General features: G+C 38.0%; 1 protein-coding gene across 1 annotated transcript in view; it reads right to left on the bottom strand.

The window, feature by feature from the left end:
* Positions 1–13702, bottom strand: part of CCDC73 (coiled-coil domain containing 73) — a 72521-nt gene that overhangs the window by 37173 nt on the left and 21646 nt on the right. The window contains exons 3-5 of the mRNA XM_059473735.1: positions 10311–10457; positions 3694–3765; positions 279–350 (exon numbers count right to left, since the gene is read on the bottom strand). Of these exons, the coding sequence (XP_059329718.1) occupies positions 279–350; positions 3694–3765; positions 10311–10457 (291 nt within the window). The remainder of the gene's footprint in view (positions 1–278; positions 351–3693; positions 3766–10310; positions 10458–13702) is intronic.

Genomic DNA, 13702 nt, shown 5'->3' with positions numbered 1-13702 from the left:
AAACAAACTAAGGAAAGTATTAGAAGAAGCATTATCTTCTCCAGGAGGTTTTTGAAATATAAAAATGAAAAATGCCAGGAGGAGGGGCATCTGGAAAGAACTACAAAAATACAAACATAATGGTGTGGCCAGAAGAAAGGAAATGAGCTCTGTCCTGACCTGTATAGTCTAACATTTTATACACAATAGAAAATTATTTTCATACTAACTGATAACTTGCTATGATGCCACTGTATTTTAAAATCCCACAGTCAAAGCCAAAGGCTGTATTTTGTTACCTGTTTTTTAAAAGCTGCCATAGCTTCTTTGTTTTGTTGTTGCAGGGTGTCAGTCTGATGCTGCAGAGTTTCCTGCTCATGCGAAATAACAACAGTGTAAGTAAAGTATTATCTTAGAGCAAATCATATATCAAGTATTTCAAGAAAAGGCTGACTTATTATGATATTTATTTAACAATAAATATGTAATATTTATTGTTAAATATTTCTAGAATGACACAACTGACTAAAAAAGCCTGAAGACTAAAAAAAAAAGCATTTTTTAAACTGGTAATCGTCTTTTTGGTAGCAGCTTCTCTTTCATTCTTTACAGGTAACAATTCTCCCCTCTGGAATACAGACCTTTTACTAGGACTTCTGTGAGCAACTCCTATCCATCCCATCAGTCTGCAGAAACAATCCACATCCACTACCAGCTCAGGACAGAACCTTGACACTGGTCCAGGTAGTTACAACAGAATTTTAATACCCATTAAAAATAGAATCCCATTGAAAATTAACTATCTGTTATTCTGTTCATAGTTAGATTTTAGTCATTTAACAAGCTACCTGAAAGAAGCCAGAAATAACTAAGTGTAAGGCAATAGTATGAGACTTCTATCACCCTACAGCCTGCCACTGCTCTCATCCACAAAAACAAGAAAATGAGTGAAGATGTACTTTTTGGTATTATTATTTCATATTATAATCTCATAGGCTAACACTACACTCTACAAGATGGAAGTCTCCAACATCTTTAAGCATCATGCTTCTCTATAAGACACTTCACCTTTACCATGGAAGGTATGCATGCAAGATCAGGTTTCTTCAGTTCTAAAAACTGAAATATTAGGTAAAAATAGTTAAGTGGCTCTGTCCTTGAACAGCTATCTCAAAATATAGATGAGTGTTTAGCTTAGAAATATGAGTGTGTAGCAGGAAACACACTAATCCACTAATGACTGCACAATAATAAATATAAATTGAGACAATTAAAAAGAATGAATGGGAGAAAATAAATTGAAAATCTGTTTCACACACAAGGAGTCAAATTTCTTCTTCTGCCTTAATAAAAATTGAGTTTTTAAACATAAAGTCTCTTCCAAAATTGCTGTTTTCTCCAGCAAGCTGGTGTTGCTTTCATATTGTACAAGCAAGAGCTTGAACAGAAGAGCCTTTTGGTAGAGACAAGGATCCATGGAGATAAGGTGTTCCATATCCATTTACTTAACTCATCACGAGTAGAGGAAGTTTTGTTTTGTGCGCACCAAACAACGCACAGCACATAAATGAGGATTCAGAAGCACACAGAAGTCCTGAGGAGCGTTTTCCTGAGGTTGGCCCTGTGTCCAAGGACAGGTTCTCCAGGGAGTGACAGGCATGTGAAGCAGCAAGGCAGAAAAGTACTGCAGGCACAAAAAATCAGCTACTCCCACTGCAGTACTTCTGCTCACAACAGGAATACAATTTTATATCCACAGCACTGCCAAATTAAGATGGCACTACAAAATACAGGAATTCAAGGCAATATCATGGAATAAATTATGTAGGTATAAGTCTGGCTTCAGTAAACAATCATCCTTTATATAACTTTATCATAGATGTAATGGAAAAAAACCCCAATTCTGAACTCTTTATAACATACTACTTTTTTGTACTGTATATTCAAGTGAGGTATTTTATTTTCAAAATGACAGAGTAGTGTCTACAAATATTCATTTTCTAACAAGCCTCACACACAGACTATCAGATAAAATGATTCTATTATCTCTGTCAGAAATTCAGGCTTGGAAGAAATTTTCCAGATATACCATGCATGTGTGATGCAGTAAGACTGAAGAAAAATGCAGAGTTTTTTTTTAAATATGAAAAAAATCAGCTTTGATATTTTAATATTATAATGGATGAGTATACCCACTAGACTGAAAGCAATATATCCTCCAGTTATTCTGTTTTCCCTGCTTGAGAATATTTCTTTCAAGAGCAGGCACAGTATATTTATAAAATGTAGATAAATTGTAATATTGTAATATGACTTAGCTGAAATAATGTCTTCATTTCAAACTAGTTAGGTAAATTTAAGGTAAAATAAAATGAATGACAGAAATGTTGACTGGAAGGGAAATCCATGAAGGAAATGGTAAAACAGAACCTTTGATAAACCAGAGGAAGATGTCTACTTATTGAACTACTGCTGTGCTCAGTATGGTTCTGCATTCAGAAACAATCAGGTCACAAATTCAATTTAAATGTCATACTAAGAATTTTCATCTTACTGGAGTCGCCAGGATTGGATATTCATATTAGCTCGTTCCTTTGAAGTTCCAGAAAATTTGCTCACATGAAGTTCCCAAAATCTACCACTCATTGATCAGCTTTGCCATGTGCCAATGTTAAGCACAAAGTACAGGAACAGAGTTCACCTCACTACCTGTAAGTCCCATCCTTTTATGAATGGTAAATTCAATTGCTGTTAAGGTCTTAGAATGGGTGGAAATCCTCCCTTTTGAACCCAGAATATTAAGCACTGCAAAGCTAGGTTAAGAAAAGCAAAGAAGGGTTACAAATTGAAAGCACTCTTGCTTTTACAAATAGAAAATGTTTCCTGTTTCTGTGTGCACATATATATCTTTCAAGAAAGAAAAGCACAGAGTTAGGATTATTAATTTAAGATGGTTAGGATGAACTCCAAGATGAAATAGCCTTCCTTTACAACTAAGATGTTAAATATCCCAAGATCAAGGATAGAGCTGAAATTATTGTTTTTTCTGGGGTTGTAAAATATACGGAGTGAAGCCTTTTATCTTGTGCCCTAGTGACAGGGGTCATGGGTTTGATTGTATTAAAGAAGGGAATGCATTTCCTAGCAAAGCTTAACCTCAGGAGCCCTAACTCTGAGAAGAATGTCAGACTTATGTTGCTGAATACTTCATTCTCAACATTTAAAAGCTGACAGACTACCACTGAGTATGGATAACATACAAGTTCATGATCAAAAATAACTTTTTGGAAAAATCTCCACTTCCAAAAGATTGCAAGTGGAGCTGTTTGCTGCACTGATATTTGCGCTTGCCAAAGTCAAGCAGAATACAGAGAAGCTGCTACACATCTTCCCCCACACTGACGTGTCAGCATGCCTCAGATTAGCTAAACGTCTTCCTGCTTCAGTATTTCCATCTCTTTTGACTGAAGATTGGCAAGTCATGCCAAATATTATTATATTTTCTTGTTAAAAACATTGCTAAGCTGGGGACAATCCAAATCAAAATAAAAGCTACAGATGTTCATGACTAAGTAATAAGCTACTGGCTAGAACATTCTACTACTGAAATAAAAATAGTTCTAAAAAGAGGAATTGTAACAAATCACAATTTATATTAACACATTTAAATGAAATCTCAGCAGGTAAAACACTACAAGCACACAGGAAAGTTACCTTCTGCCATTCAAGCTCCTGTTTCTCTATAACAATTTTGTTTATTTGGTCTTCATAATTATTTTCTGTTTCCTAGTTAAAAACAAACATTTAAAAAAATGTCAAAACACTGAAATGAAGAGAAGTTCAGTAAGATGCAAAAGTGCTACAAGAATCCTTTGTCGTCAATGATACAGATAATCATACTTAATTACTCAGAATCTTTGGGGCAACTTAAATATTCAGCTCAAAGCATCTGAATCTTTATTCTTTGTGACATCTCCTAGGACAACTGAAAAGTTTTTGTCAGTGGTTACTTCTGTTATTATGGAAAAAGAGAAATATTTATCATTATCTTTTGTGCCAAGAAGCCTTCTGTCCTACCAAAAGAAACTGAAACAGTCATCAACACATATTTCTGAAAAGATGAGCTACCAGAGAATCTGAGAAGACCATTACTAAAGTCCAGAGTTTCCCCCATGATCCACAGGGAGTGTTACAGATCTGTTCTTGCAGAAGCACTTTGTCAAGAACCAAACTATTACTTTTGATAACAAATGAGAGTTATCTTCTGATAATCACAGTTGCTAAATAAGTATGTAAATTTTCCCGAAACACTCTGGTATTCAAGTTAATTTTTCCCTTTGGAGTCCAATTTTTGTGAGCACTGGCCTTCCTTCACAAATCCAGTACTCAAAATAAGGAAGAACAAAAGGTTTCCTTATGAGGAGTCACGACTTCCCGCAAGAACAATATTCAGGTTTTTGACGTATGTCATAAGCAACTCAGCACTGTCCTGTTTTCTGCACACAGTCAAAATAATGAATATCCTCCAAGGACCTGGAGAGCTGCCCTAATGTGCCACTGAACTTCCAAAGGCTGCTTTCCTGCCTTTGCTCCGCACACTGATGGCCAGCTTGGAAAAGCCACCACTTTAAGGTAAGCCTGACTTCTCTTTGATGAATCCTTGAACTAATAACATTTACTGAGGGCCAGCAAGGGCCAAGCTCACTGTATGAGGGTAAAAGAATAATCAGAATACTTGAACTGTGCATTTTGATATATTATGTGCAAATTTTATGCTGTTTTAAAGTTCACCTTCACTATAGTTTAAATCTCACCATCTTAATTGTTGGAAAAATTTAAGTACTCTTGAAGTGACTCACACCTCAAAAATTGGTTAGAACCTTACAACACAGTCACAAGTTGGGGAAAAAAAGGCCATGGATCTCTCTTTAATAAAAAATAAAAGAAGACCTCAAAAGGTTCATTCTCTTAATACTGGGGTTTAAGTACAATTCTACTGAATTGCAATACCATCAACGACTATTATTTGCCATAAGACCAAAAAGATCCCACCTCTGGATGAAGCAGCACCTTTCCTGACACACTGAAAGGACAAATGGAGGCTCTTTCTCCTTCCCAAGTGAAGAAGATTACACAAAATTTTTTGGCTATAAAATATACTACAATTTTTCTGAAGCCCAATATGAGTAAGGGTTCCAAGTTTCTGATTCAAGGATATTTACAACACTTCAACAATTGATGCAAGACAGTTTTGAAGATTTTGCAAGCCTTTTTTACTCAGTATAATATTTGATTCATAGTCTCACTACTTATCAACAAAATCAAAAGAGCAAAATATGTCCCAAGTGATTCAAAATAGTTTTTTGACATTGACATCTTTTATAGTGTTTTAGGGTCAAAACTGACTGTCTTGATTAGCAGACAGTTTTCAAGCACATGTGTGGAGAAGCACACTTCTTTCCACAGGAGCCTGCTCCCAAGCATTTCAAGATTCTTTCAGAGATTCTAAATATATGCCTCAGCTGTCATGTGAATTTTACATATAAAATACTGAATAGGCATTAAAACTGAAATTTGCTCACAGAGAACCAGAGAAAAGTCCTTAAGCTTTCACTTCTCTGGTATATACTGGTAGAATACAGATGGAGAAGACACCTAAAGATTTCATATGACTTATGGTAAAAAAAAAAAAAAAAAGAGAGAACTTAAAATATTATCAGTGATTTCCAGTTCTGCTTTAATAAATAGTGCTGCATAGTTGCAATGTTGTTTTTTTTTTCTGGTACTATTCTATAAGTATTCAAGGAAAATGTATTCCCTAATTTCCCTTGAGTGACAAAACCAAATGAGAAGCTTTTAAAAAGTGTGATCCTCAATCCTTTCTGTTATTAAGCAATACTAATTAACACATACTATTAAAATTATATATTATTAGCAAAAGTCTTTCTCAAAATGGTAAGAAAATGGCCTTAAATTCCATTTTAAGTGAGGCCTTTTGCTGTGAACACTTAAGAGGATAAGAAGCAAAGTTCTAAGTGAACAACACTCCTCCAACTTACTCCAAAATTATAAAGGTGTATCTGGAAGCTATCAAAAATGTGCATGTATGTAACTATGGCTGAGAAAATAAACACCATAAATACTTAAACTGAGAATGACAATTACATTATAAAAATGTTCTGATGTGAAATCGCCAACAGTTATAAACCTTATCCATCATTTTTACATCTTCCAAAGGACATTTATAATTTACCCATTTTGAAATGAAAGCTTCTAAAACTTGTGTGAAGCACTTTTTTCTTTTTTTTTAGAAGTTCTATCAGCTGTTTAATAAAACAAAAATGTTTTTGTTATACTTAGGAGAACAATATTGTATATAACTCTGAGGAGGGATCAAAAACCCACCAAACCTTAAAAGTGTTCATTTTTTATTTGATGCCTTAGGACTACATGGATTTAAGTGTTTTTATAAAAAAAGACTACCATAACAATAAAAGAGGAGTAATTTGATGGTTTATTTACTCGTTATAACCTTTAGAAAGTGTCAAGCCTTCTTTAAAGTGTTTGCTTCAGGCTGTAGTTTTACAAGATGGGCTGTGGATTGGTCAAGCCCCCTCGATTCTTGACCCTGAACAGATTTAGGAACAGAGTACAGCCGGCTCATGTCCAAGCAGCCAAAACTGCTGCTAGGTACTTTTATTATCTTTCTTAAACTTACACTCTCCCTCCTACAAAACTGCACATCCAGTTTTCATGCAGGTCAAACAGTACTCACAGACACTACAATGTCTGATTCTTTCATACTACAATTAGAAATTCCTTCATGAATGAAGCAGACCAGTACAATTTTTTGTAGATCTCGTGGATATTGTTCTTAAGCTTTGTTTCCAGGACAAATGTTAATAGGAGAGGAGATATTTATAGAAGCATTATTCTACCTTTAGTTTCTGATAAAACATTGTTGGATTTTCATAGTTATGAAAAATAATAGCAACCTATATAGATTCCTATTTGGAATCTATTCTCAAAAACTTTCCATTTTCACATGCAGAGACAAAAATTTGTACCAACCACTATTTCCCCTTTGTAAATTTCATTGGTCTGCCCTTGACTCCACTGCATAGTTAAAATTACTCTATATTTAATCTCTTCTATCAAAATATATTCCTGGAAAGGTCTGCATTGATACTTAGAACACTCTCCAACTGCAAGCAATCAGCTCCTAATCAAAAGCCACATTATTCACAGAGAAATTGTGATCTAACATACTGCTTGCTGACTCAAACAACAATACCAAGGATGTCACAGTCATGAGATCTGAAATTCAGTGCTGTTTATTCTCTTAAACCCACATACTTACTTTTTTTCCCAATACCCAGCTGTCCTTGTGTCTGTCATTTTACTAAAAAAATTCCCTAACTTACACTTAGGTATGAAATCCAGTGAAAAGGCTGTTAGGAAGAAAAGGCACTCGGGTGACTCCAGAGCAAGACTGACAGACATGGAAGTAACTGAAGGGATATCCAGCACAGAAGGATCAGTGGTCAGTGCTGGATGAGTGGGAAAGCAAACTGGAAAAAACAGAAGACACTCCAACTATTGGGTTGTGAAGTAATCCCTGTGGGGCAGGAGAAATACAATTTTTTGTGGCTTTTAATTACTTGCATATTCATATTATGTCAATTCCTATGGAGAACAAAGACCCTGTGAACAGCCAAAAGAACTGCATCAAGTATAATCATTCAAGCAATTAATCTTTAGGAACAAACTTGCACAGCTATCAAGGATTGGGATTTCCTCTGGAAGATGGAACAGATGAACAGTCCCTTACTCTGAGCAACTCTTCTGAACTATTTTTGAGAGTTTGCCTACAATATCATGACATTGAGTAAGGATTGCAACAAATCTCTCAAAATATTTCTGTATTTAACAGTTTGCTTTTTATTAGCTTCACACAGATAATTTCATCCACAAATTTATTAATCTGAATTTGTACTGCATCTTAACCAAGCATTCCAGGCACTTTAATAAACTCAAAATACACAACAGGTCCTGTCCCAAAGAGCCTCCTGTTGAAGTGACAAGCAAGACCAAGAATAGGAAGAAAACCAGAAGCAAATAGATGTAAAATAATCTCATCTGAGGCCAAGCCAGAGATCAAAGACAAAGCTGAGAGTAAAATCCGTGGCACTGGCTCTAGTGCCTCCCTCAGGTTATCAGTCTACTGAACCTCACAAGCAACCTGGGAAGGAAGTGGAAGAAATAGTAAGAAACCTGCAGAATTTTCACTTTTACTCCACTTTCTGATGGAGCAGATGACACAGATTTTGTGTTTCATTCATGACCATGGAAAAATTAGCATGTAAGTGCAAGACAAGCACTGTAATTCTCTAAGTCATCCCTGTATTTTGGTTTATGCACTACCTTTCTCTCAGGGCTGATTAAAAATTTACAAAATAGGCTCATGCTTGAGCTTGCAAGAAATTCGTAGCTAAAATGGGGATAGGGTTTGCTAGGGGTATTTTAAAGCGAAAACATCCATAGAAAATTCTACTTGAAAAGATAAAAATGAATGCCACGAGGCATAAGCCACATTACTCAATAACTCTTGCTTCTTCAGACTACCTATGTTTTATATTCCAAGCTTCAAACATACTAAGCAAGGAGCCCTGAACTATCAAAACCAATCAAAAATGCATTCAAGGACACTCCCAGATTTCAATCTGGCTGTCTGTAAAATGCTTACTTTTTTACCTAAATTTCTAAATAAACACGTAAATATATACATATGTATGTATTTTTTAGGGTAAAGGAAAGCACAGCTACTTTAGAAACTTAGGACCATGTCTTAACTATGAAATTGGCTCTTAGCATTTGCATCAATTTTGAAACTAAAAACAATTTCAAGGCAAAAAATTACTCACCCTTCTGAGACAACTTTTACAAAATCACAGCCACAAACTCTCGTAGTATAGCAGACACAAAGCAAGCATAAAAACCCAAAGGAAAATGCCAAATTACGAAATCCCATGGCACTCCATGAACACTTTAGGCTCTGACCATGTGCATTAAAAGTGCAACATTGAGTTAACCATGTAAATTCAGCTAAGCAGTCTTATAAGCAAAAGATACTCTGATCGTTATATAATAGTAATAATAATAATAATAATAATAATAATAATAATAATAATAATAATAATAATAATAATAATAATAATAATAACTATTAGATATAATAATATGTCTAATAATAAAGTTAAACTATTCAGTCTTTACTTTTAATACTAAAATAGTTTGACTAGACTAAACACGACCATTGTAACACAGGTCTGGGATCACACCATGGGGGCTTTAACAGTACTACACCAATAAAGAACCTTCATGCAGCCCTTCTCTCTTTCTTTTTTTTTTCCTTTTTAATGGCAGTCATTCTTTTGTTTATGGCTTTTAAAGAGAGGATTATAGCATTTCACTTAGATGAAAATAAGCATAAATCAAGCATGTCATTAATACTAATATTTTAAAACTAATAATACACATCTTTTGAGCAGGTCAAATGCATCAGATGAAGAAAAAATACACTTTAGGTCTTTCAATACACATAACAGTTTAGAAACCCTAAGGGGAGAAATAGACAGAAATGTTTACATGCACACAACTGAAAAAGTAACCACAGAAAAATACAAGTGACAAATTAACTACAAGAAAAAACAGCTGCCTTTACCAGCACAGAAGCAATTTTACCTTGGTACTACTACAAGATAATTTCAAACACAAAACACCCCCACCCCTACTACCCAATACACTATTTATTGTAGGGGTCTAGCTCCATGGACTTAGCAATGTAAAAGTGGTGAAATACTCTGGTTTTAATCTAGCTCTTTGCCCACAAAATACACAAGCAAAGAACCAAAATCACTAATTTTCTGGCAAATGGCAAATCAATTATGAAACGAGAAAGACTTGGGGACTTGGAAAACACTTGGATTCCTTCTTTTCATTTTGTATCAAAGACTGCTCTTAAAGAGAAGAATTATAATGAAAGACAGTAATTTAATGTAGCTTTTCTCAATAGCCTGATTATCAACTCTAGCAACTTCTTATGTTGTTACAGAAAAACCAAATTCATTCCCATCCAAACCTGTTACCTTTGTGCTGTCTACAGGAAAGTCTGTAATACACCCAATACATTTTTACACAAAACCCTGGCTGCTGAATCACTTAAAATACAGCATGAGGTCTAGCCACACTCATGCAGGATTTTCTAGGATTACCTACAGAGAGACAGAAATAAGGCAAAGAAAGACCAAAGCAAATATAAACAAATTTACCCTTCTGATACGCAGCTCTTCTATTGCCTCCAATAAACTCGTTTTAAAGTCTAACAGTCGAATGGAAAGCAAAGTCTCTGAAGGACTTGGAAGAGCAGATTCAAGTGCCTGTGTTTTAAAGTCTTCATCCATTCTTTGAGCTCCTTTCTGCAAAATAAAGACAGGCATTTCCTCTCCAGTTTGTCTGTAAGAGAATACTCAAACTGCAAAACTTTCAAATATGGAGGCAGAATCTTTTTGCAATGAGTAAAACTACTACTTATAGATACTATGTAATTAACAATATTTTTATTTTAAAGTAATGTGTACTACTGTAGAAACAAAGCAAACATTTATCAGTAATTCACAATATTCCTTTGCTTCTCCTCTCTGTATCTTGGCTTGGTTTAAGTTTTAAGCAAAAACTTTGATGAGCAGACAGAAGCAGTAGAGTTTTTTCCCCAGAGTTACTGCCCTGCACTGACATGAAGGTGCTGCAACACACATCATGCCATGAAAAAGTTGCTGCCTACATTTAGGCAGGCCCAATTTTAAAAGAGATCTTTGGTCTGAAATCAGGGACCTAAGGTAATGCTTGCAGTCTCTGCATCTGAATTTTATCAGGGTGTCTTTCTCATTCTCTTCCTACAAATCCTATATCAAAATGTTGTACTCTGAGCCAGCTGCATCAACTGCTGTCAAGCAAGGAATTACACAAACAGGAGCCCCAGGTGGCTCTGCAAAGACAAAGCAAGTTTGTTAGAGACACCAGAGGTGACCACAACACTCAGCACTTTATTCACAAAAATGTAACAACCACAGGTATTTCCCCTGTTTTTCCCAGATGATATTTTTTAATCCTTGAGACTGAATTGTCAGCAGTGCACTGGAAGACCCGATGCTATCCCTGCCAGACACACCCCCTTGTGTTTCTGCACCAAGAATTACGGAGGCAGGGGCAGAGCACAGGAGTTATGGCTGACCTGGCTGCTGCCACAGAGCCCTTAGGAAGGAATTCCTGCAGGAAGAGCAGAGACCTGGTCTGTATCATGGGGCCATAACAACTACAAATCAGGGCTCACCACTTTTTCTTCTGTTGTCTAAATAAAACTCTAACATAGATCACATTTAAGCTGCTTGGTCATGGATAATAGATTGACTCCTTGTTTAGCTGCCCCACCACAAAAGTTATTCTGTTAGTAAAGCAATGGTTTTGCTAAAACCAAAACAATCAGGTTCATTTTTGTCTTTCATTTTAAAACATATGACTAATACTGAGCTGTTCAATATGAAGTATATAAATTCTTTTGTCAGTGTCAAAATGTGTATGTTTGAAGGACTTCTGAAGAGGCAGCAAATAAAGCCTGAATAGGAAACATGTACAAACATGTAGCACTTCAGGCAACAAATCTGTTGTGTCAATGTGCCACCATGAATCGGGCATTGTGCAGGCAATCTGCAGACGATGTACACTGAGGCTGTTTGGAGTTTTTTAAAAGCAATACATTAGGATAAAAAAAACCTACTATTTCTACTTTAGCCTAAGAACTTAGAATAAAATAAGTCCAACTCTTCCAAAAGCACATTAAAAAAATTTGTTTCTTTCACTCAAGTTTTCAAAATTTTTTCTTACTGACAAAATGTTTTCTTACTGATACATGCTGTACCACTACATGAAGAACTACCACAAACGTCTGATATCAAGTACTGGGAGATGATCATAACTACAAATCTAAAAATGCCAATATTATGCACAATAAACTAAGCACAGAGCCATTTGATTTCACTGTTCATCATGCTAAGGGTAAGATTTTTACAAACAAATGTTAAAACATGGCACATGGTCTAATCATATTGCTGTCAGCTAATGTTCCAGGCTTGGAGTTGGTGAAATCCTACAGTGATGAACTGTTACAAGACTGTGCTGTTATCAAATGAAGAAGCTGGTAGCCTGTGTTAATGAGAGAAAAAATAAGGGATAAACTTGATTTAGAAAAAGGATTCACCCTACAAGGACAGGAGTAGCTGAAGAAGTGCACTTCAGTTACGAAATTATTCTTATTTAGGCCAACCAGCAGAAGAGTGTACATTAACTGATACACATGGGGCTGGTGCTTTTCCTTCCCGTCACAGAAGCACTCTGAGAATTATTTTCCCAAGGGGATACTTTCAAACCAATGCTATACTCCAAGGAGCAGCAGCAAAGGGGCCTCAGGCTTGCAGGGCTTTCTCTCAGCTCAGTGATCTCAGCAGGAGCACTTGACAAACAAGACTTTCCCTCCCTAACGCGGTGAGAGGGGATAAACGCCGTGCGAGCGAAGCTCATTGAGTCCTCAGCCAGCCCTGCACGGTGACAGCGCTGTTTTCTCACGGGCAATTTGCACTCAGGCTGCTCTGCCAGGACCGCCACAAACGCTCCCCAGCCTGCTGCGGGAACCTGCGAGGTGCAGGGGCTCACACACACCCCTCTGCCCCCCTCAGAAACCTGCGACGTGCAGGGGCTCACACACACCCCTCTGCCCTGAGAAACCTGCGAGGTGCAGGGGCTCACACACACCCCTCTGCCCTCAGAAACCTGCGAGGTGCAGGGGCTCACACACACCCCTCTGCCCTCCTGAGAAACCTGCGAGGTGCAGGGGCTCACACACACCCCTCTGCCCTGAGAAACCTGCGAGGTGCAGGGGCTCACACACACCCTCTGCCCTGAGAAACCTGCGAGGTGCAGGGGCTCACACACACCCCTCTGCCCCCCTCAGAAACCTGCGAGGTGCAGGGGCTCACACACCCCTCTGCCCTCCTGAGAAACCTGCGAGGTGCAGGGGCTCACACACACCCCTCTGCCCTGAGAAACCTGCGAGGTGCAGGGGCTCACACACACCCTCTGCCCTCAGAAACCTGCGAGGTGCAGGGGCTCACACACACCCTCTGCCCTGAGAAACCTGCGAGGTGCAGGGGCTCACACACACCCCTCTGCCCTCCTGAGAAACCTGCGAGGTGCAGGGGCTCACACACACCCCTCTGCCCTGAGAAACCTGCGAGGTGCAGGGGCTCACACACACCCCTCTGCCCTCCTGAGAAACCTGCGAGGTGCAGGGGCTCACACACCCCTCTGCCCTCAGAAACCTGCGAGGTGCAGGGGCTCACACACACCCCTCTGCCCTCCTGAGAAACCTGCGAGGTGCAGGGGCTCACACACACCCCTCTGCCCTCCTCGGAAACCTGCGAGGTGCAGGGGCTCACACACACCCCTCTGCCCTGAGAAACCTGCGAGGTGCAGGGGCTCACACACACCCCTCTGCCCCCCTCAGAAACCTGCGAGGTGCAGGGGCTCACACACACCCTCTGCCCCCCTCAGAAACCTGCGAGGTGCAGGGGCTCACACACACCCCTCTGCCCTCCTGAGAAACCTGCGA

Source organism: Ammospiza nelsoni, chromosome 6 (genome assembly GCF_027579445.1).
Source record: "Ammospiza nelsoni isolate bAmmNel1 chromosome 6, bAmmNel1.pri, whole genome shotgun sequence".
Taxonomy (NCBI): Eukaryota; Metazoa; Chordata; class Aves; order Passeriformes; family Passerellidae; genus Ammospiza; species Ammospiza nelsoni.
Note: the sequence above shows the minus strand (reverse complement) of the source record. Positions and strands in the feature narration are given on the sequence as shown.